General features: G+C 35.6%; 1 protein-coding gene across 1 annotated transcript in view; it reads right to left on the bottom strand.

Moving 5' to 3' along the window:
* Window positions 1-23,324, bottom strand: part of ppil2 (peptidylprolyl isomerase (cyclophilin)-like 2) — a 72,276-nt gene that overhangs the window by 45,945 nt on the left and 3,007 nt on the right. Inside the window, 6 exon segments of the mRNA NM_200991.2 lie at window positions 6,441-6,530; window positions 9,146-9,237; window positions 9,353-9,404; window positions 17,435-17,486; window positions 18,876-18,938; window positions 21,963-22,008. Coding sequence (NP_957285.2) covers window positions 6,441-6,530; window positions 9,146-9,237; window positions 9,353-9,404; window positions 17,435-17,486; window positions 18,876-18,938; window positions 21,963-22,008 — 395 coding nt within the window.

Here is a 23,324-nt window from a genome sequence, read left to right as displayed (position 1 = left end):
AAAGACATGTAAAACCTCCATTATTATGTATTATTATTATTATTGTCACGGTTTCATTTTAGTTTCAGTTTAGTAAAAATGTTGCCGGCTGGACAGTTTGGGGACTCATCTTCAAAACATACACGCATCTATGTTACTAAGAGAGGACTATCACTCTATAATGTCTAAGAGGAGACTTGAGTTTCCTTTCATTTTAAAGAAATAAATATCAGATACAAAATGTTTTTTTAGGGCAGCACGGCGGCGAAGTGGGTAGCACAATTGCCTCACAGCATGAAGGTCGCTGGTTCAAGCTCCGGCTGGGTCAGTTGGCATTTCTGTGTGGAGTTTTGCATGTTCTCCCCATGGGGACCTGAAGCTCTGAGTGACGTCTACCTATCCAACAGGGCAGAGTTTCTCAACCACGTTCCTGGAGGAACACCAACACTGCATGTTTTGGATGTCTCCTCTGTCTGTCACACCCATTACAGGTCTTTCAGTCTTTGCTAATGACCCGATGATCTGATTCAGGGGTGTTTGATTAAGGAGACATGGAAAATGTGCAAAGCTGGTGGTCCTCCAGGAACGTGGTTGAGAAACACTGCAACAGGGTATATTCATAGATTGCAGTGACATTCGGTGTGAAACACAAAAACTGCAATACCATGCGGGGAAACACACACACAAAGGAGAGTTCAGGGCCTTTCCATCTCTCTCTTTGTCCTCCGCTCTATGCTTGACCCACTGTAGTATCGGTTCCAAATAGGTCAAACAGTGAAACTGTACCTCATCCCATTTTAGTCCTGCTATTTCAGATAAACTCCCAGTCAACCGTCTCTCTATTTTCAATTCAAATTTTTATCCTCATCCTTTTCAAACTCCCCCAGCATTCCCACCTTACACATTGCTCCCATAATAACCTCTGTTTATTTCAAAAACTCTTTAACCCTTAAACCAAGCCATCTATCACTTTTGCTGCCCTTCCTCGAGGTCTAGGGATAGACATGTCCAAAGCCATACAGCTTGAGCTCACCCTAAAATAACTCTATTTCTCTGAACAACACCCATCAACTCTCTCATTGACCCAAAATAAACCATGCAAGGACACACCAGCATCGCTTGCTTGCTTGCTTTCTACGAATACAGGACACTGTAGGTCACATGCACATACATAGAAAACCCTGATTCAGCAAACAGGCTTTTCTCTTTCGCACACACACACTTTACCCTACATGAAGGAAGATATGGCATAGGCTTATAAGTTAACATTGACTTATTTAACTATACTTGCATAGGGGTGGTCAATAAGTTAGGTTATTATTGTGTATAGTGACACTACTGAATAAAAGTGCCTTCAAAATGATTAAATGTAAATGCAAAATCTCTTACACATTGTGGAAATGGTAGTCCAGATAATGACAGGTGTTCTCATTTTAGTTTTTGTCCTTTTTAAAATTTCATCCCACAACACTGACAAAATGCAGACTGATTATCAGACATTTTCAATTTATTTTCATAAAAAAACACATTCATATTAATTTGTTTACATTTACATTGCATTCTCTTATGTTATACACAGTTGAAGTCAGAATTATTAGCCCCTCTGAATTATAAGCCCCCGTTATTTTTTCCCCAATTTCTGTTTAAAGGAGAGAGAACACTATCTACCATCTTTCATTATTTTTTGAACATCAACGCTGAAAAACTGAAATTAAAACACACTTTGCCTAAAATGAACAGTCAATTTTTCCTCTTACAAAAAAGTAAAAATAAATAACTTGCAATTTTGGTGATAAAATAAATGTTTTCATAGTAAAAGTAATAAATAAGCAGTATCTCATCTAAATAAAAAAACTCTTCTATATCCTATAAATAATCATTTAAACAGTGCATCTTCTAGCTACATCTTCTGTAAACAAATATTTTCAAATATATGCTCTCCCATGGCTCTCTGCTCCACCCACCTCCCTCACCGATATCAAGCAGACCAATCACAGAGCTTGCGATACGTGTCGTTGGGTTGTGTAGGTAAATTTTTTGAGAGGTGGCCTCAGGAACAGCGAGGAGTATGTCACTGCTTCACTGGGCTATACTTGTGTGCTCAACACAGAAATTTCATGTGACTTCACAGTCCACGAGCGGTAGGGAAAGTAATTGGGGGGAAAAAAATAAATAAATTTTATTTATATATATATATATATATATATATATATATATATATATATATATATATATATATATATATATATATATTTTTTTTTTTTTTTTCCCCAGGTCTATATATATATAGACCTGGAAAAATTAGATTAATTATACTGTAGATTCTAAATGTCGATTTCGATTACCTTTTGATTATTGTCACTGCCCTATTTACAGCCACTTCTGCAAAATGCCATGTGCCCTTGCTGAATAAATGTATTCAATTTCTTAAAAAAAAACAAATAAACAGAGAACAAGCTTTTGAACAATGACCTATTGCACAGATCCTAACATGCTTGAGCCACGCATGGATTTGTTGACAGAAATGTAACTCTGGTTACATAAGATCATTCTAACACTCAAACAGATTTACAGTGAGGCTTAACACAGTTTCGGACAGCAGCCACATGCTGCTCTACTGTTTAATCTTGTGTATTCAAAAACAGGGTATATGTTTGATTCAGAACTTGTGCAGTTTCTCAATCAGTGATTCACCTTCAGTGCATTCAGAGACAAAGCAAATCACAAGTTCACAAGGTTTCATGCAGCGTTTCATTATTAGTTCTATAAATGGCATACTGTCATAACCAAAGACAATAACCTAACATTGATTTTTGTTGGACTTCAAAAACTGAGGAAAGTGTTTACAGTGATGCAGAGTTCAGACTGCATGATTTTCAAAGTCACAGATGTTTTTACACAGCATGACTATCTGGGGTAGCGTTTCGTGCAACTGCAAGATGGATCGGCGACAGGGGGTTTCACACTACATGACAGTAAGAAGAATGGCCGACAACTTTGTCCAAACTCGCAACCAAACATGCAAGAGGTGGCGTGGAAACAAAGAGAGGTCATGTTGTATATCTTTAATTATTGACTACTCCACTAAAGGCTTCTTTCTCATTATGTAGAGAATGTACTTATTTTGCTTAACTGGGTTTTGAAGCGAATTAACAATTTCTCTCTAACTTTTCTCTGTTTCGGGCCTGTTGTGGTATTCAGATGACACCTCAAACAGACACGAGTGCTACTGTAAATATTCTACAAAGTTTCCTCCAATTCTTCGGTCCAAATAAACTGAAAATGAGCGCTTTTAACTTCTGTGCCCATATTAGTATGCTGCTCTCTCATTGGCTGTAGGTGATCGTCAATGTTATTTTGAATCCGAACACATTTTACATGGCATGATGTCGAATCGCCGACTGCACCAGGTATTTAGGATGCCAAATATCTCACAGGCGACGGCAACTCATCTGCAATTCTTTTAGATCGAGTCTTTGATGGTTCACACTGTGTGATTGTCACTCACGTGAACAAGCACTGATTTGCCTATGATTTCAGGCATTTGTCTGAGATTTCGCAAAACCTGTCGGCGAGTCAAAATCGCGGCTAAAATCATGCAGTCTGAACTCTGCATAAGTATCTTACAATGGAAGTCAAAGTGGCAGAGCACTCCAGACAGATTTAAAGCACAACTGCAAAGGTCATGTTTTTCTTAAATGCTTGTAATTGTTTTGTTTTTTTTCCACAAAATTGTGGGTTTTTCTCAAAATTTCTGCTTTAAAGACGTCTAAACATTTTGAAGATGCTAGACGCTTTAAATGTCATTTCTGTGTAGGCATGGGATGATAAATGTTTTCAGGGTATCCCGCGGTTTGGAAAAGTCAAGGTTTTAAAACCGCCAGAATTTTCTGCTATACCGTTCCTAAGGTATGTGAACGATCTCTTGTTTACTTCTTTTTGTTTGTTTTTTAGGAGAACAGCATCTACAGCAGAAAAAATATAATGTTTTATGTTTTTAAACTAATAAAGACAGCAGAAGTAAATTAATGGTTTTAATGGATTTTTTAGCCTGACGTGTTTGATGCTCCAAAATATCTTAAATGTTTCTCAAAATAAAACTTATTGTGTTCAATGGGAAAAAAAATTTCATTTATTACCCAACATTTAAAAAGAATACATTTTAGAGCAGTAATCACAATACCGTAAAACTGTGATATTTTTATCCAAGGTTATCATACCGTTAGAATCTTATACCAGCCCATGCCTATTCCAGTGGCTGTTTTTTTTTCGTCAGCAGGGGCACCGCTGGCCCCTATGATAAACCGCTGTTTCTTTACCTTCAAGCTCTGCTTGCTTCAGTTGCTTGATGCATCGCATGTGCACATGAAGCAGCCGGTGAGTGCCAGAACACACACATATTATGTACATATATTCATATATATGTATATATATATACATATATTCCAAAGTGTTTCTCTATATGTTTTTATCGAAGTTGTTCACAATACGTATAAATCCACAGAGTTTGTAATGTAGTCAAATGTTCCCAAAAACAAGCCCAGCAGTTTTGAGCTCATTCTGGTCAATGATGTCAGAATTTACCGGTATTTTGGAATAGATGTGTGAATGGTCTTTTCTGGAAAAATTCTGTAACGTCCGTGCTTGTGTGAACAACGCTTTATCAAATTTATCGTTAAAGACGTTCCGTAATTTTTCCGGAAAAGACCGCACACACATCCATTCCAAAATACCGGTAAATTCTGACATCATTAAATAGAATTAGCTCTAATGGCTGCAATTATATTGGGAAACAAAGAAGGGATGGGCCTTTTCTTGATGGTTTCAATTTTATTAAAAGCTTTAGCATTCATGCAGCTGCTTTGTGAGACATCCAAAGGTAGAAATGCGAACCGCAGCTAAACCTTTACACATTTGACTACTTTACAGATTCTGTGGATAGATAAGTATCGTGAACAACTTATATGAAAACATATGGCGAAACTTTCACATGTCGAGATGTACATAATGTGTGCTGGCGCTCACCTGCTTTATGTGCACACGCGACACGTCAAAGCAACTGAAGCAGAGCTTGAAGGTAAACAAACAGCCGTTTTTCATAACCATTTTATAATAATAATAGTAATTCCTTACATTTATATAGCACTTTTCTGGGCACTCAAAGAGCTTTACACAATGGAGGGGAATCTCCTTATCTACCACCAGTGTGTAGCATCCACCTGGATGACGCAACTGCAGCCATTTTGCGCCAGACCGCACACCACACACCAGCTGATTGGTAGAAAGGAGACAGAGTGATAAAGCCAATTATGATGAGGGGAGGGGGTTAGGAGGCCATGATGAACAGAAGCCAGTGGGCAAATTTGGCCAGGATGCCGGCGACCGGATTTTTAACGACCACAGAGAGTCATGATCTCGATTTAACGTCTCATCCGAAAGACGCTGCTCACTGAGCAGTATAGAGACCCCTTCACTCTACTGGGGCATTAGGACCCACACAGACTGCAGGTTAAGCGCCCCTTGCTGGCCTCACTAACACCACAAGCAAGAATTTTTTTTTTTTTTTTTTTTTTTTTTTTTTTTACACATTTGGCATTAAGAAGGAACATATAAACGTCATCTGACTAACATCTAGCAGCTAAATGTGTCTGGAAAAGCATTCAAAGGCTTTCATTTTCATAGACAGCGTGGATGTGAATGCGTCTGAGTGTTCCGACTGGCTAAAGTAGACATTTCACATCAGCGCGATTTAGACGTGAACGCACTCTTTCTTCTGCTTTCACACAGTGCAGCATTCCGGCAAATTACCGTTAATGTTACTTCTCTTTCCAGAGAACTGCTGAATTGAATTTACCGCTGTTTTCAAAAAGGGCCTGTTCACACATGATTCCTTCTCAGAAAATTGCCGATAATTTTCCGGAAAGGTCTGCATGTGTGAAAGGGGCAAACATAGTGAACTAAAACTATTATAAACCAAGAAATATGAAGTAAAGATGAAACAACATAAAATATAGATATTAAATTAAAAAACATCTCGAAGGGATAGTTCACCCAAAAATGAAAATGCTGTCATTAATAACTCATTCTCCATTTGTTCCCAAAAATATATTTTAAACAATGTTTGAAAAACCAGTAACGATTGACTTCTATTTTACCTTTGTTTCAACTATGAATGGCAATTTACACATTCTACAAAATATCATCTTCAGGAGGACAGTACATACTGTAGGAAGCTTGCAATTTAGTAGTGCAGCGTATATGTGTGCATCCCCTGAAACTGATATTTAATCACATAGTAAGCACAGGGTTCATCAATAAACTACAAACTAACTGGCCAACTGCTGTCTGAAATATGAGCACTTAATACCAAACTCAGAAATGCCCACTGAAATAACAGCACTCAATGTTAAATCATTAGATTGTCCCTCAACAGTCATAAACACACAGTCTCAGGCCATTACCTGTAGAGTGATGAGATCCTGGCGTGTGAATGGTTCATCCGTCAACAGGTCTTTATAACTCTTGGTCTTAATGTTGAGCTGCTCTACTGCCTTAAAACACACACAAATGCACACAATTTTATGTAAAGCATTTTATTTACTTAAAAAAACGAGTCCTTTAGTGTTAAAAAAGTGAATCTGAACATGCCTGAAATGGCAACTTTGTTTATTCAAACACACAACTATGAAGCCAGATAAACTTATTTTGAAGTGGCCATGATTTTTATCATAGCTCTATATACAATTCAAAGATGGTAAAAGCATGATATCTAAATTATTATTATTATTATTATTATTATTATGAGCATGATATTAAAAGGGCAGCGAGTTTCCAGATTTTCCTTGCTGATTTGTGAACACCTATATTTTCCACATGCATAAAACTGAACCACAAAACATTTTAACTCAATAAGTATGCACTACCTGACAAAATCCCTGTCGCCATCCAAGTTTTAGGAACAACAAATCATAAATTGACTTCTGGTTGACATTTAGTATAAGAAGTGGCTTATATAAAAGGCAAAGGCCTCTAGATTACGCTTATTTTAGCAAAATAAAATATGATCATGCCTTGATTTTTAATTATTGAATTAGGAGAATAAGCCCTGACTTTGCTTTGAGTAAAGTCTTGTCACTTAACAGAAATAATGTACAGTATAGAATATAAAGTCATGCTGCAGTGGAAAAAGAATTAGTATTGTGTATAACTCCCATGAGCTTGGAGGACTGCATCCATACATCTTTGCAATGAATGAAAGAACTTATTAATAAAGTCATCTGGAATGGAAAAGCAAGTGTTCTTGTAGGACTCCCAGAGTTCATCAAGATTTTTTGGATTCATCTTCAATGCTTTCCTCTTACTCCAGACATGCTCAATAATGTTCGTTTCTGGTGGCTGGGCTGGCCAATCCTGGAGCATTGTTACGAACCGCACAGTTTTGCTGCGTGTATGTTCTTTCTGTCTCTATCTCTTTCTCTCTCTCTCTGTACCGGCCCTGTCATTTTCTCAGGTACCGCCTACTTTGGAGCACTATTGGCTGACAGGACTGCCAATCCTAATCAACCGTGTGATGATGACTTCTCTCTCTACCAATCGCGTTCGTTGCAGAGCCTTTTAAAAACGGAAGCGGCAACGGGGAGAAATCAGCTGTTGTTGTTTTGGCGTGTTGTCTGTTTAGTGGTGTCCGTGTGCGTTGTCGCTGCTACTGATGTGTGCTTTGATTGAGATTTATTGATGTTGACTTTGAGTGAGATTAACTGATGACTTTGATTGAGATTTGTTTGAGTTTTGACGAGTGTTTTCTACATCTCTAGCCCGCTATTGCTACATTCAAAAACCTTCTGTGACTTGACAAGGGAGATCTGGAACAACATAGTAAGTCACGTGACATACATTTTTGCACGCATGATTATTGATGTATAGACACACTAGTTAGCGAAGTGCGCTAATTTTGTATTTTTATTTATTAGTTAGAGTAAGTTCAGGGCGCTTTGCGCTGAAGACTTTTCTTTTCATATTGTTGTTTTCTATTTAGTGGATTGGGGAGGAGATTAAGGGAATGTTTTTGTTATATTTATTTCTTTGATTTCCATGCGCAAACTTCTATTCCCTCTCCTATTTGTCTTGGTTCTTTTCAACTTTATCTTATTGTTTGTAAATAATGTGGGAGCAATAAATCTTTTGCGGTGCTAATTTGTTGTTTGGTGTTTTCTCTTGCCATTCTTCAACATCAGTTTAGACTTGGTCATCTTTATGTTACTCCTTTTAATACCCTAGACAAATTGCCATCAAGGATCGTAACAAGCACCTTGACCTTCTTTGCTTTCAAGAACCTGAGATGGAGTGCTGTCTTGCTGAAGGATTTACCCTCTCCTGTGGTTTGTAATTTAACAGGCAGCACAAATGTCTTGATACCTCATGCTGGTAATGTCCTCTGTAGCATTTGTGATGATTGGGATACAGTTCAACAGATGATTCATCTGAAAAATGTACTTTCTTCCAAATGATCAACTAGAAGTCAAGTTATTATTTATTGCTCTTACAACTGGAATGGACAAGACTTTTGATAGATAGTGTGACAGGTATAAGGGATTCATATGTATAGTGCGAGAGTCAAATTGACTAATTTTATGGCCCTGTTTTGAATGTAAACAATCACTGATCACTGTATTTTCCTTTTCAAATTTATATTTTTGTTATATGAAAGTAGAAAAAAACACTAGATGTTTTAGACATCATAAAAAAATAAACATAATAGCTGAAATGTAAAAAGCTATTTGAATAATGATAAATATTTCTATAATTAATTTTGCTATTGCAATAATTTACTGTTTTCATTTTGAGGATGCTGTTGAACTTCTATAAAAAATGCAATAAAAACCTTTTTTTCAAAATATATGCATTATATATTTTTATTTTATTGCATTTGTGATTTTTAATTTTTGTCGAAACTAGTCCAGAGCAATGGGTAATGGGTAAATGCAGAGTAATGGGTAAAAAGTAAAAAATAAAAAAATATATAATATTAATTATTAATATTAATACTAATAATAATTCTTGACTGCTGAACAAAAAAAAACAAAAAACAAAAACTCCATGTGTAAAAATTATATGCATTCTGCTGCATAAAAATATGATACAACAAATAAAAATGTAGCTGTTTTACCTCATTAGAGAAAACATTCCCTGTGACTTTGTTAGCAACGATGTGGGAGTTGTTTGTGAAGACTGTGTAGAGCACAGGACAGTGGTACTTTCCTAAAGTACAGGGGAAAAAAAGAGGACTTTAACCATTATCTCTCATCATTAACAGACATTGCTGTTGACGCAGGCCAGGTAAGAGGATCAAGAGCGCACACACAAACATATTTACCTTCATTGTTTTTGCTGAAGTTAAGCTTGATAAGGGATTTAGCCTCCAGCTTCTAAAAACAGAAAGAGAGAGAGTTAGTGACTATATCTGTGAAACTGGCTCTCAGACACACCTACATTTTCAATTATACTTTAATCACACCCAGGAAAAGTTTAATTGTGTTTAATTACTTAGAATAAATTGACTGATTCATTCGGGACGTGCTTGGGCGATGATAAGACAATACATAAACAGACTGGCACTCATTTTAAACACCACTTAGTCATGGGAATCTAGTATAGTTTGAGAGAAATCTGAAAAAGGTCATTCATGTGTCTAATTGCACATAGATAAAAGAACAACAAGGAAACTTCAGCTTAAAAAGAAAAGAAACTTGGCAAAAGTGATGTTAAGAGTTGTCTGGCTAGTTATTCAGCTCGTAATTATTGATATGTGATGGTAATGTACACTATATGTCAAACCTTTGTGGTAAGTAGTTTTATTGATCAGAAATAATACATTAAATTCATCACAAATGCCCTGAAAAAAATTATTCATAGATGATTCCTTAAATTTACTAAAGTTTTTTTAAGGCAAGTAGTTGTATACATTTTGTTTGTTTAAATGTAGCCCAATTAAATTAAGTCGAACATTGGTGATTTATTTTTGTTTGTTAAATTAAAATCATTTTTTCAGTGTGGGAGTTAAATGACCTGTATACAAGTTTTTGACTCTTCTGAAGTATAAAAATACCATAATTTGTTTGCAGATATTTAAGAAACATGCCAAACGAATGCCAGTTTAGCTAATTATATTTCAGCCCCCCCAGGTTGCCTTGGTGGAAAACCGCATATTTCATTCATTCATTCATTCATTCATTCATTCATTCCGAAAGGCTCTCAAAGTATGCACTCATGACTGAAATGCGATCTCCGGTGGACAGTACCAGATTCCGAAATGAGATGCAGATTCAGAGTTCCACATAAGGTGGTTATTAATTAGCAAGTAATATAAATATTACGAACGCAAACATTAGGTGGGCAGGTTACATTGCAACTCCATGTCCTATTAAGACGCTACGCAAAGACATTTACAGTGATAAGCAATTTGGCTGTTTCAACCAGACCAAACACAAGAGAAATTTAAATACAGCCGTTCAGAAGCACAGAATATACACTCACTCATGAGGTGGTAAGGTTTATACAGGGCTTAATTTGTACCGGAACAAGTCGGATCTGGAACCTCTGAAATCTCATCCGGCACCTCATTTTGCCGATCCCCCTCCTCACACGCACCCCCGCTCTTCACTTTCTTCCGCGACTCCCCACCCCTCTTCATTTTCGTCCGCGACAAAAACTCATCGTCAGACATGCTCCTGTTGGTCCTCAATCTGACAACCTGCGCTTCCACTTGTTTTTATCCAGGAGTGCAATACCTAGTTCAACTACTGGGTGTCAAGCTTACATACCGCACCTTTAAGCATTGTTCATTCAAAGTTTAGATCTCAAATAAATGCTGTTGTTTCAAACTTTTTATTTCCTCAAAATCATTTGGGAAAAAAAGTACTACATAATAAAAATAAATAAAATTAAAGTCTTTTAGGATATAAGAGATTTCAAAAACACTTAAAATTCTTACACTTTTCCAAATTATTTGTAAGTGTTGCCCGGTTGATATTTATTAATGTGCCCTACTGTTCAAATCTTTGTGGTCAGAGTATAGTTTTTTTTTTCTTTAAATAATGAAATGTTATTGATCAGAAATGATACATTTAATTCATCAAAAGTTGCAGTTAAGCGTTAATCATTTTTAAAAAGATTCAGATTTCAAACAAGTGATATTTCATAAACTAATTTCGAGAGGAGCACATGATATGATTGAACATGACTGGTTGCTTATTTGTAATCAGTAATAATCCAATCAGACAGATCTAAGCTTACAATAAATGGATACTTTTTCCCTACCGCTCTATCTTCGTTTTATAAGAATCCCCCATTCCACCCGACCACAGTTCTAAGGGTTAAGGGTTCTTACACCTTTTCATTGACAGTTTGGGTTTCCAGCTTGTAAATATTGATATATAAAAGTATGTACCAGCTTAAACCTTTGTAGTCAGAAAGTTTTTTTTCCAAGAATTACATTTTACTGATCAGAAATTATAATAAATTCATTAAAACATAAAAGTCTTTCAAAATAAGAGATTTCAGAAACATAAAAAAATTGGGTTCTTACACCTTTTCAAAAGACAAAATTTAAGCACTTTCCAGGTGCATTTTCAAATATTTAAAGCAGTGTTTCCCTAACCCTGTTCCTGAAGGCACACCAACAGTACATATTTTGGATGTCTAACCTCTCTTATGTTCTGATATGTTGATTCAGGCGTTTTTGATTAGAAAGATGTTTAAAATGTTTACTGTTAAGTGTGCCTTCAGGAACAGGGTTGGGAAACACTGATTTAGAGCATTTTAAAAGTGTGGCACAAAATACATATACATACTTCATCGCATTATATCAGATATTATTAGTTAACATAGTATTCTAAAGACAAGTTTTGATGGCATGTTTTCCCCAAGCATTTTCTCTCTTTGCTGTCATTTATTTGCATCTTAAATGTGTCATCTTTTATCTAAAATGAATATTTATTTTTAGTTCATGCATTTTTGACAAATGAAATAACAATCTCTATGTATTTTGTTTTCATTAAATTCAAAAGCAAAAAGATTTATTCTATTTTATAGTTAATTATTCATACTTTAGTAACAAACATTATTATGAAAGCAACAACTACATATTCAAGCAGTTTCTTGACGCAAAATAAGCACTTGTCAAACCTTGAAAACCCTAGGATGAAAGTCAAGCATTTTCAAGAATTTGCAGCACTCGTACAAACACTGCAAATTCTTACCGACCTCAAACTTTTGAACTGTAGTGTTTTTTTTTCAATGCGAATGTAGCATATTACTCATGTAGCAGTAATAAGTAAACCATACGTCACTGACTCTGTTGCTAGTGGCTTTTACGGTTGGTGACCGAGGACTGTTTTGCCTGCAGGACACATATAACCGGAGCTCACCCTGATCCAGTGACACACTGATTCAAATGTGTGTAGGATACAGTCATCATCCCTCGGGATTATTTCTCTTTAAGCCTCTGCCTCTCTGGTTAACCCAGTAGCTGAACACACTGGACATCTGATTGCTAATCTCAGACAGAAAACTGTTTGTAAACCACCTGATCGATATGGCACACAAAAATGTAAAGCCACAGTATGCATATCCACAACAAAGGCATAATTCGATGATGGCATGACTGAGTGTAGAATCATGAGAGTTGTGGTCATTATTACATCCTACAAGAGTGCCGCAGAAATCACGATCATGGGTAAACTAAAGTGTTTAACAGTTATTATCATAGTAGCATGAAGCAGAGTAAGGCTAAAAGCGTTCAAAAAAGAAATTTGCTGATGACAATACATAGTTGCATTCACAAATGCCAGTTAAAACTGTACTGTGCCAAAAGGAAGCCCAATGTTAACAGTGTCCTGAAGCGCCGTCAACTTCTCTGGGCTCTAAGGCATCTGGAATGGACCATAACCCAGTGGAAACTTGTACTGTGGTCAGATGAATCAATATATCAGGTATTTTTTGGAAGAAATGGACTCAGTGTGCTCCGCACGAAAGACAAGGATCACCCAGATATATCATATATTATATGAATAGAAACTATATATTTGGCACAATCTGTTCACCACAACTCTCTAATTGGTGGGATATTTTAAGGCATCATTAGTAATGCACTTTTTACCACAAATTCCACAGTTAAATAAAATTGTAAAAAGCAATTAAATAAGCAAACAGATGGCTTCTGCTAAATCAAATAGAACTGACTAACAACCTCAGAGCTTATAAAACATATTTTTAAAAGCTTATTAGTTTTTAAAAATTAAGTACCCTATTTAGAAAACAAATATTTATCTTTACCTACTTGATAATATTGTTTTTAACACTCACAACAGCCTTATTTAAATCTGCAGAACAGGTGAAGAAATGCATTATATATTTTGACAAATGACTATGCATTGTGTTCATAAACTTAGTACAGTAAAATACTTTTATTAGGAAAAATAAATTAGGTCAATTTGGATTTCAGGTTCCCAAAGAATGCCAACAAAACAACCTATTTAGCTGTGCGTTTCCTGAATTAGCTCTATGCTGTGACATACTGCATTGTCTTCTTATTCTTTTCTTTTTAAAAATGTAGAGAGAAAAAAATCTTCCTCCACATTTAAGACTTCTGTTTGCTCCATATAATAAAAAAATCTGACATAAGTTGTATTTATGAAGTAAAAAGGTTAAAATTATGACTTGTAAAGAAAAGTGTGAATATTACATCCTTTTTGGCTTCTAAATTTTGAATGGTGAGGATTGCAAATTTTAAAGGGATAGTTTGCTCTGACTCAAATAAAAAATATATTAAAGATTGTCGAAAACCGGGCGACACGATGGCTCAGTGGTTGGCAATGTTGCCTCACAGCAAGAAGGTCGCTGGTTTGAGTCCTAGCTTGGTCAGTTGACATTTCTCTGTGGAGTTTGCATGTTCTCCCCGTGTTGCCATGGGTTTCCTTCGGGTGCTCCTGTTTCCCCAACAGTCCAAAGACATGCGCTATAGATGAACTACAAAAAGTTGTATGTGTGTGAATGCGAGAGAGTATGGATGTTTTCCAGTACTGGGTTGCAGCTGGAGGGGCATCCGCTGTGTAAAACATATGCTGAATAAGTTGGCGGTTCATTCCGCTGTGGTGACCCATGATGAATAAATGGACCAAGAGGATGGAAATTAAATGAATGAATGATTGTCGAAAACCAGCAACTGCTAACATCCATAGCATTTGTTTTTCTACTATGGATGTCAATGGTTAGGTTTACAACATACAAGTGAATGAAGTCCCGCACTATAAGGCGCACATAAAAGCCTTAAAATTTTGTCAAAAATTGGTCGTGCACCTGATAATTCAGTATGCCTTATGTGTGCACCGAGTTCCAAAATCTGTAAAAATGGTGTTGTGTGACTTTGGTAAGCGCTCCGCTAGATTGACGTGGGAGTGATGGATGACAGACGCCGAACACACCTTTGCTAAGACTGGTAGGCAGTGCCGTGGATGACTGGGTTAAGGTATCTGCTGCTTTTTTGCGAAAGCCGGCATCGTTACTGAACAGCCACCTGGCAACGAGACTGATTCCGACAATGGTGAGAGGTAACCCAGCATGTTTGATGGCGAAATTGCCCAGCTGTTCCATTCAGACAGAAGATGAGGGCTTTGATGGATTTGTGAAAGAAGATTGATAAAAAAAATGTGAGTGTATTGTTAAATAGTATGATAAAGTTCAACTTAACGCACTGTTTTGCTTTCGTTACCTTTAGACCGTATGTTTTAGCATGCGCCTTATAATATGGTGCACCTTATATATGGGTTAAGTACAGAAATAGACCACGTAATTGAGACTGAGTCTTTTAATCCAGTGCGCCTTATGGTGCAGAAAATATGGTAAGTAGATAATTCAAATTTTGGGGTTAACTAACCCTTTCACCAATGCATTGTATCTTTAAAAAAACAACACAACCTTCAACATGCTTCACTACTAACCATTAAAATACAGAAACAGAGCAGAACACATGAGAACATGATGTCTGCACAGAAGAACAAGTCTTGACATGTCCAAAAGATCTAAATAAAGGTCAACATTACACACACACACACACACACACACACACACACACACACACACACACACACACACGCAGAATCTGTTTCTCCTATTACCCCTCGACATATTCAGTACTCTTTTCCATCTACCGAAACAAATCAATCATGAATACTTCAGATAACAGTCCAACTGTGTGTACAAAAACCCACACACACACCATCACAAAGGCATGTCCAGACTTGCACTCACTCAGAAGCACTTATGAAGATGTAAAGACAAATTACAGCGGACAGCCATGTGCTTCGATGGAGGCTGAAGCAAGAAAGTACAATACATGCTGCTTTACATCTGAGTAAGTCATTGTGTACACAGTGGTACATACTAGTGCTAACTGATTATACATGCAGACGCAGAGATCCTAGAACTCCCGTTTCAATAAATTATAAGTGCAGCGACGTGCGTCCAGTGAACTGATTATACAGCAATTTACACCCACATCCACTCCTGGCACACAGCGGGACTGGCAATATCTTCATATAGTCTCAATCGTGACTTCTAGATGCATACAGTAATAGAGTATTTTCCCTCTCAAAGCGACACAAAGCTTGACTGCTCTTCAAAATGCAAAATCAAATCCAAAATTGCCCACATTTTGGAAAATAGGCAATGACATTATAATTATGAACGGCTTTTGGTTGTGTTAATAGTTTGTATTTTTAGAGTTTTGATATGTGGTTTCTAGACGGTGCTACAATGATAAGCATTGATATTTTGGATTTGGTTTCTACATTTCAAATTTTGCCATGTTTTTTTTCCCCCATTCAACTTTTTATTTATATTTAATTCAGTGTAGTTATGGTTAAGCTTTTCATGTAACCTTTTACCTTTATTTTAACTAATGCCTCTAATTCGATTATCAAAAATTATTTTCAAAAGGTTAATTAACAGTAATGCTGGTCAACAGAGCAAATTAAGAAAACACACCCACAATAACTTGTAGATACAATTTAATATTAATATTATGGAAGCTTTTTTCAAAACAAAACAAAATTATTAAACAAAAACAAAAACAAAATTAAATATCAAATAATAAAACAAACTATCAAAAGAAGCACTCAAATGATAAATCAAATACTCAAACTATTAAATAAGAAATCAATATGCATTCTCAAATGAGAAATCAAATGCTCGACTATATTTGATATTTAATTTGCTTGATCAACTTAGTGTAAATCTGTGATAGTTCAATGATAAATGCTCAAACTAGCAAACAATAAATCTACTAATAAGATTAAATAATTAATCAAACTATCAAAAGAAGCAATCAAATGATAAACAAATACTCAAACTATCAAATAAGAAAGCAAAATGCATTCTCAAATGAGAAATCAAATGCTCGACTATATTTGATATTTAATTTTCATGATCAACTCAGTAAAAACCTGTAATAGTTTAATGAAAGATTAAATGCTCAAACCAGCATTGGAAACGCAAACTGATAAATAAATCAAATGCAAATAAAGAGTGCCAACAAACCAGGCATAAACAGCAAACAATGACCTGTGCATTCTAGATTTATTTATAATGTTTGTACTATTTCGTGCACTTTTGACTTGTCGTGCTGTTTTAGGAGCATTTGATTTTCTTATTCAAGGTATTGTTTGTTAAACACAATTGGAAAACAACCTCAAAGTGATCCATGTTCACCTTGTTTTTCACAAAACTGTATAAAGCTGCTCAATAAAAGCCTAAGAGCATTGTGTGAACGAACAAAATTATATAATTGTGATTTTTCTGAAAGACATTCTGATTTGATTTGTGACGTAATTTTGTGAAGTCAAGTTTTAGTTCAGTATTCTCAAAAGTGCGCAGCACACATTTTACATGAATGGAAGTTTATATAACAATATATACTGTATATAAAAATACATATTCATATATATATATATCATATATACCATCCGTAAATTTACCGTGATTTCTCTTGAATCCATGACTCGTGACAACACCAAAAAAATAACAGGAAGTCTCTGGATTTTTAGGTCTTTTTAACAAGCACCATGATATTCGGTATAATTGAGATCTGTATACACGGGCAACATGTTTATTACAAAGGGTTAAAAGTTTTCTTAGAAAGCATCACCTAACACTTCTCTTATAAAATTGAATAAAGCACAGTTTATAGGTTAAAACATTGGATGCTTCGCTTTCAGCATTGAGTTGACCACGCTGCAGTTTTAATGGTCGTCAGACTTTGTGTTTTGCTTCTCCTGATGGAGTCTGATGCCCTCTAGTGGTTTAATCCACGTGAGATTTTTGACCAATTTCATGTCTTAAGTGCATTTTGAAATGTCAGTGTCAAATAATCAATATATTATAAACATTAAAAATGAAATACCTCTCCAGTTATGGGGTTGGTGCCAAATCTCTTAATCCAAGGCACTATGCTCCTAAAAAGAAAACAAATGCTATTTTTTCAAGCATCATCATAACACCATGTACAATAATAACAATACTTCTGTTATGTTGTGTGTTTTAGATTTTCTAGTGTAGTTTAAACCAGAAATTTTCATCACAGCATATTTTACATGAAACATGATAAAACGATAATATTGTTCATATTACTATCATTTTAAAAATTCAAAAGAAATAAAGTGTCATTTAATTTTGTAGTTCAAAGCTGAGGTTTCAGCATCAGCAATTAAGTCTTCCATGTCACAAATAAACAAGAACCCTAAAAACATTTCTTATTATTGTCATTAATGTTAAAACTATTGCAAAATTGATACAAAGATCTGACCCTGGACCACAAAAATCAGTTATAAAGGTCAGTTTATTGTTTTGTTTTTTCATATAAAAGTTTTCTATTTAGCTGAGAAACAACTATATGAAAATCTAGAATCCAAAGGGTTCCAAACATCTAAATATTGAGAAAATTCTTAAATGAAGTTCTTAGCTATTCATATTAATAATCAAAATTTAGTTTAGATATATTCATGGTAGGAAGTTTACAAAATAAATTGAACATTTGTTTATTTAATATTTTAATACTTTATGGCATAAAAGAAAATTTATTTTGACTCATTCAGTGTATTGTTGTCAACTTTACAAATACATCCATGCAACTAAAGACTGATGGATTTGTAGTCCAGAGTCATAAATGAGAAACAGATTTTTACATTATTGCATCTGATGAATTTAAGTTTGTTTGTTTGTTTGTTTTGTTTGTTTTTGTTTGTTTGATTTTTTTTGCAACATGAAAAATTTATGACATATATGACATAATGACAACAACTTCAGAAAACAAACCCAAAAAAAACTAAAATGTAGACAAAAAAAAAAAAAAAACTAGTGCTGGACAACAATTAAATAAAAATAAAAGTTTGTTTTGACCATGTATGCGTTTATGCTGTGTATAATTATTATATATATAAAAATACACGCATGCATATATATAAATATCTATGCAAAAAAAGTAATGCATGGTGTATTAAATTTACATTATCTATCTATCTGTCTGTCTATCTATCTATCTATCTATCTATCTATCTATCTAGAGATATATAGAACACACCAACATATTTTATGTGAAAACAAACTTTTATTTTGGATGCAATTAATCATGTTTAATCTTTGCCTAGCACTACTAAAAACATTAAATATGATTCTGCTGAATTACAATTTCTCAATAACAATTTCTCACCCAAAGGTAGTGTATATAACAATAACTAAACCTACGATAAGTACATAATAATAAACAATCAACTATAAAGTCATGAACAAAAATAATGGCCGAGTAAAATATCTCATTATACTGATGATGAGAGTAACATACTCACATTAGGTCAAAAACCACCCCATCCACTGTGCACATGGGATACTCAAAGGGCTGAAGAGACAAACTATGAGAGGGATAAGAGACAAACATTAAGATTGAAAAATCCAAGCATACAGCATTACACTTAGGCCTTGTCCACAAAAAAAATAAATCTGTCCACATGATAATGCAAAAAACGCACTGTAATGCATGTTAAGGGCATGCCGAACCAACAGGTGGACATAATGACTCCAGAACAGAGGCGGATTACCGTCCTGTGGGCAAAATACTTGATATGTTTGACACGAATGTGCATCACATTCGCTTCTTCTGCATTTGGTGTGGACTCAGCAATCTTGGCCAATCAGAAAGGAGAAAACATCACCCACACTGACATCATGAGGCAAAAACTTTGGTTGTAGCGTTCACATGACATTTAAAAAACTCTTCATTCTGGCCAGACTTTCAGAAAGATTCGGTTTCAGTCATCTGATACTGTGTTTTCAAGTGGACAAACAGTGAAACTGCATAGAAAAAAAAGAGTGATTTTGAAAATACCCATGTTTGTGTGAACATGGCTTTAAGCTTAAGTGTGACTTCTGAGCCAACAAACGAATTTGCAAACAATGTAACCAAACAAGTTTTTTAAACAATCTCCTAAACTTCTGATGAAATGTCAGAGGAACAACACATTTCAAAACCTCAAAACATGCCTATTTGTGCTATGAGATAACATGTCACAAAGCTTTGGAAATGGCTTTATAACCAGTTTCCAGATTTCAGTTATTTTCTTTCTCATATGTTTTTGAATTTCTTTGGATCTTAGCATGATGTCTAGCTTTTGAAGATCTTTTGGTTAACTTCGCTTTGTCAGGAAACACTTATTTAAACGATTTCTTAGGTGTGGGAGTAGTCAGGCCTGGGTGTAGCAAGAGAAAATGGACTTGTGATAAACCAGAGTTAAGTTGCTTTAAAGAGCCCATATTATACATGAAATAGGGTCATATCCTGGTTGTAAGGGTCTCCAACAACAGTCTAATATGCATGCAAGGTCAAAAAACACTTTCATGGTCTTATAATCTGCATTTATTTTTAGCTAATTATCCCAGCGACTCCTGTATGAATCGTCCAGTGATTCATTTGTTCCCAAACCCCTCCTTAGCGTGGAGCTAATCTGCGCTGATTGGACCGATGACAGTCTGTCGCGATTGGTCGACTGCCTTCAGTCAGAGAGGGAAATGGCCAATAGCTAATCAGCATTTTAAAAAGTAATCACAGTTCATACACGCTCGATAGTGTAGGCGTGGACTTTAGCTGCCACACTATGGCCAGTGGATAGTGCCACGGATAACCGAACGAAGGAGACAGTCGTGTACTCGCCATACCACACACACACAAAAACACACACACACCTCCGGATGACAACGCTCCCGCTTCAGCCCGCACCCGCCAGGTTTTAGCCTGAGAACCCGCTCCGTTTTCTGCCCGCCGCGCCCGGTCCCGCTAGAGCGGAGAACACAACCAAATATCACCCAGTATACAGTCCAGACAGCCAAGCTGTCTGTATAAAAACACACACACAGCACAAAGTACACAAAGCTCGTTCGTTCGTTCGCTCTCTCTCTCGCTCTCTCTCTCTCTCTCCCCGCGCCAGATTTCTGCGGCGCGGGAATACATTTCCGAATAAATCGCGGGAGCAGAACTCTAGCACGGAGCTCCATAAACAAACAGCACGCGTCGCGTTTTTAACGTGACTTTGCACGCGATAAGATAATATATCCAGTTAACCTGATACAGTACACGCGGTTACAAGTAACAAATCACAACTAAATACATTTGCAAGCTCGAGTAAACGAGGCAACAACTTTAACCGCACGTACTTACACTTGAGAAATGGAAGAAACCCATCCTGACGTCCATCAGTTACTCTTTACTGATCCTTCCTTTAACAAACTCAGATGAAGTATTCTTTGTAGCATGTAGCTTCCAGAAGTTTCCAACTGCTTGGTTATAATGCTGATGTTTCATCTTTGGGTAGAGACTCAATATATCCATCTGCAGTGTGACTTCAATCGACCGGCATGTTTGTGTGCGTGTGTTTGTGGGTGTGCGTGTGTTTGTGGGTGTGTGTGTGTGTGTGTCTGGGTTACTGCGTCAGAGGGCGGGGCCTCAGGTTTGAAATCTCCCGGGTTTGCGCGTGCACGTGAAAAACTTTGTTTCGTTCGTACGTCATGGCGAAACACCTAATGAGTCGGTATCAAGGCGACTCGTTTGAAGCACTATGATTCGACTCTTTTATAGATGAATCAACAGTTTTAAACACTGTATTCTTACAGATTTAAGCCTTAGCTGGATACTTCACTTCACTTAGAGCTGTGTTACACACTACATGGAGGGGAATTTTCAAAAACCCATAATATGGGCTCTTTAACAGGGGGACAAACACTTTTTCCACACCAGGCTAGCTGTAGTTTTGTCTTAATAAAAACCGCATATGTTTACTTGTATTATCTTTGACTAATATTTAAATTTGTTTGATAACCCGAAACATTTAAAAGGAACAAACAAGCAAAAAAAAAAAAAAAAAAGAAATCAGTAAAGTAGCAAACAATTTGTCCACACAACTGTATAGGTTATTAAAGCAGGTGATCTGGTTTTGAATAATTCACTGGCAGTTTTACAACAGTTCATCCTTTAAAACAGTTAATCTTTTATGCATTCAAGATTTGTAAAATGCTGTCTTGTGGCAGATTGCTTTATTTAACTAGCAGAACCTAGCATTTGAAGTTCTACATCATTGATCACCAAACTTGTTCCTGGAGGGCCGGTGTCCTGGAGATTTTAGCTCCAACCCTAATCAAACACACCTGAACAAGCTAATCAAGGTCTTACTTGGTATACTTGAAACATCCAGGCAGGTGTGTTGAGGCAAGTTGGAGCTAAATCCTGCAGGGACACCGGCCCTCCAGGACCGAGATTGGTGACCCCTGCTTTACATGATCAGTTAAGAAAGCAGACTTTTTTTTACTAGACGAAAATCTCTGACCAGAAGAAACACAAAGAACTTGTGTCTGTCCAACATGAAAGAAATGTTATGCATAAAACTCACCTGCAATGATCAAAGGGCAAGCGTCTGAAATTGGCTTGTGGGATTTCTATAAACAAGATCACAAAAGGCTTATTTCAGAGGCAAAATCAACAGCAATATCAACAGTAAAGGGCAGAAAACAAGACCACATATGGTGCAATCAATCAAAGTAGAGAGCGACAGGAAAACCAACATCATTACATACAGAACAATACTGCTCAAAAGTATGAAATACATTTTTAAAAGTTTTGTTTTCTAATCACAAAAAAATAAATATTATAAGACGGTTACCAAAATGCCATTCAGTGGAACAATAGTTAATGTCTAAAAATTACTTTGAGTAGGGCTGTACAATATATCATTTCAGCACCAATATCGCAATGTGCAAATCTGCACTAGTCACATCGCAGGATCTCAAGAGATTTTAATTTTAATGTTTTTTTTAATTTAAACTATTTGACACAAATAGTTTAATTATTTTATTGCTTTAATTATTTAATTCAATTGATTGGGTTCATATCTTTATAAATAAAACATATATAAATTATAGAACATTGAAAAATAATATACGAGTCATATTTATAAAAAGAAGACAATTTTAAAATTGATTAGGTAATTTATCTCAATACTGTTAGACTCTACTAAAACCTACATAGTGTTGCTCATTTCATGATTATCTTTGTTCTTTTGTTTTTTACTGTGCTTTAAATACAATTAGTGTGTGTGTGTGTGTGTGTGTGTGTGTGTGTGTGTGTGTGTGTGTGTGTGTGTGTTAGTTTGTATAATTGTAAAATTGTGAATATTTTATGCAAATGAACTGCCCTACAAAATCATCACAATCAATATAAAATTGTCAGTTTTTTCAAAATATTCCTTTTGTGAAATTATATTCATATTGCAATGTACAGTGCTCACCATAATAGAGTACAGCCCATTTTGAAAATGAATATTTTGATCCATTTCTCAGTGAATATAGGAAATGTATTTTGGTGCATTTAAACAATCAGATTTATTAAACAGATATATTTATTAAAATAATATTTTAGTCACCAAACAAATTTAGAAATTGAAAGATAATACAATTAAATTCAAGCAAAATATAGCAAAAAACAAAATACAACCAGCAAAATTTCAACTAGTTTTTACAATTTTTGTAAGTTATTTAGATAAGCTCCAGATTTGGCTTCAGTACTGACTAATCTAATGTATATGCACAAATAAAATATTGTATAGCTTCCTATTAAAAATATGAATTCAATAGAGAGATTTGTGAGGGGTGTACTTGTATTTGCTGAGCACTGTCACAGAAAAACAAAATATCAGGTATAACTGTAAGGCACACTTAGAACAAGAATCATTGACTTGACAACTTATTTAAATTTC

This window comes from Danio rerio, chromosome 5 (assembly GCF_052040795.2).
Source record: "Danio rerio strain M-AB ecotype USA chromosome 5, GRCz13ab, whole genome shotgun sequence".
NCBI lineage: Eukaryota > Metazoa > Chordata > Actinopteri > Cypriniformes > Danionidae > Danio > Danio rerio.
Note: the sequence above shows the minus strand (reverse complement) of the source record. Positions and strands in the feature narration are given on the sequence as shown.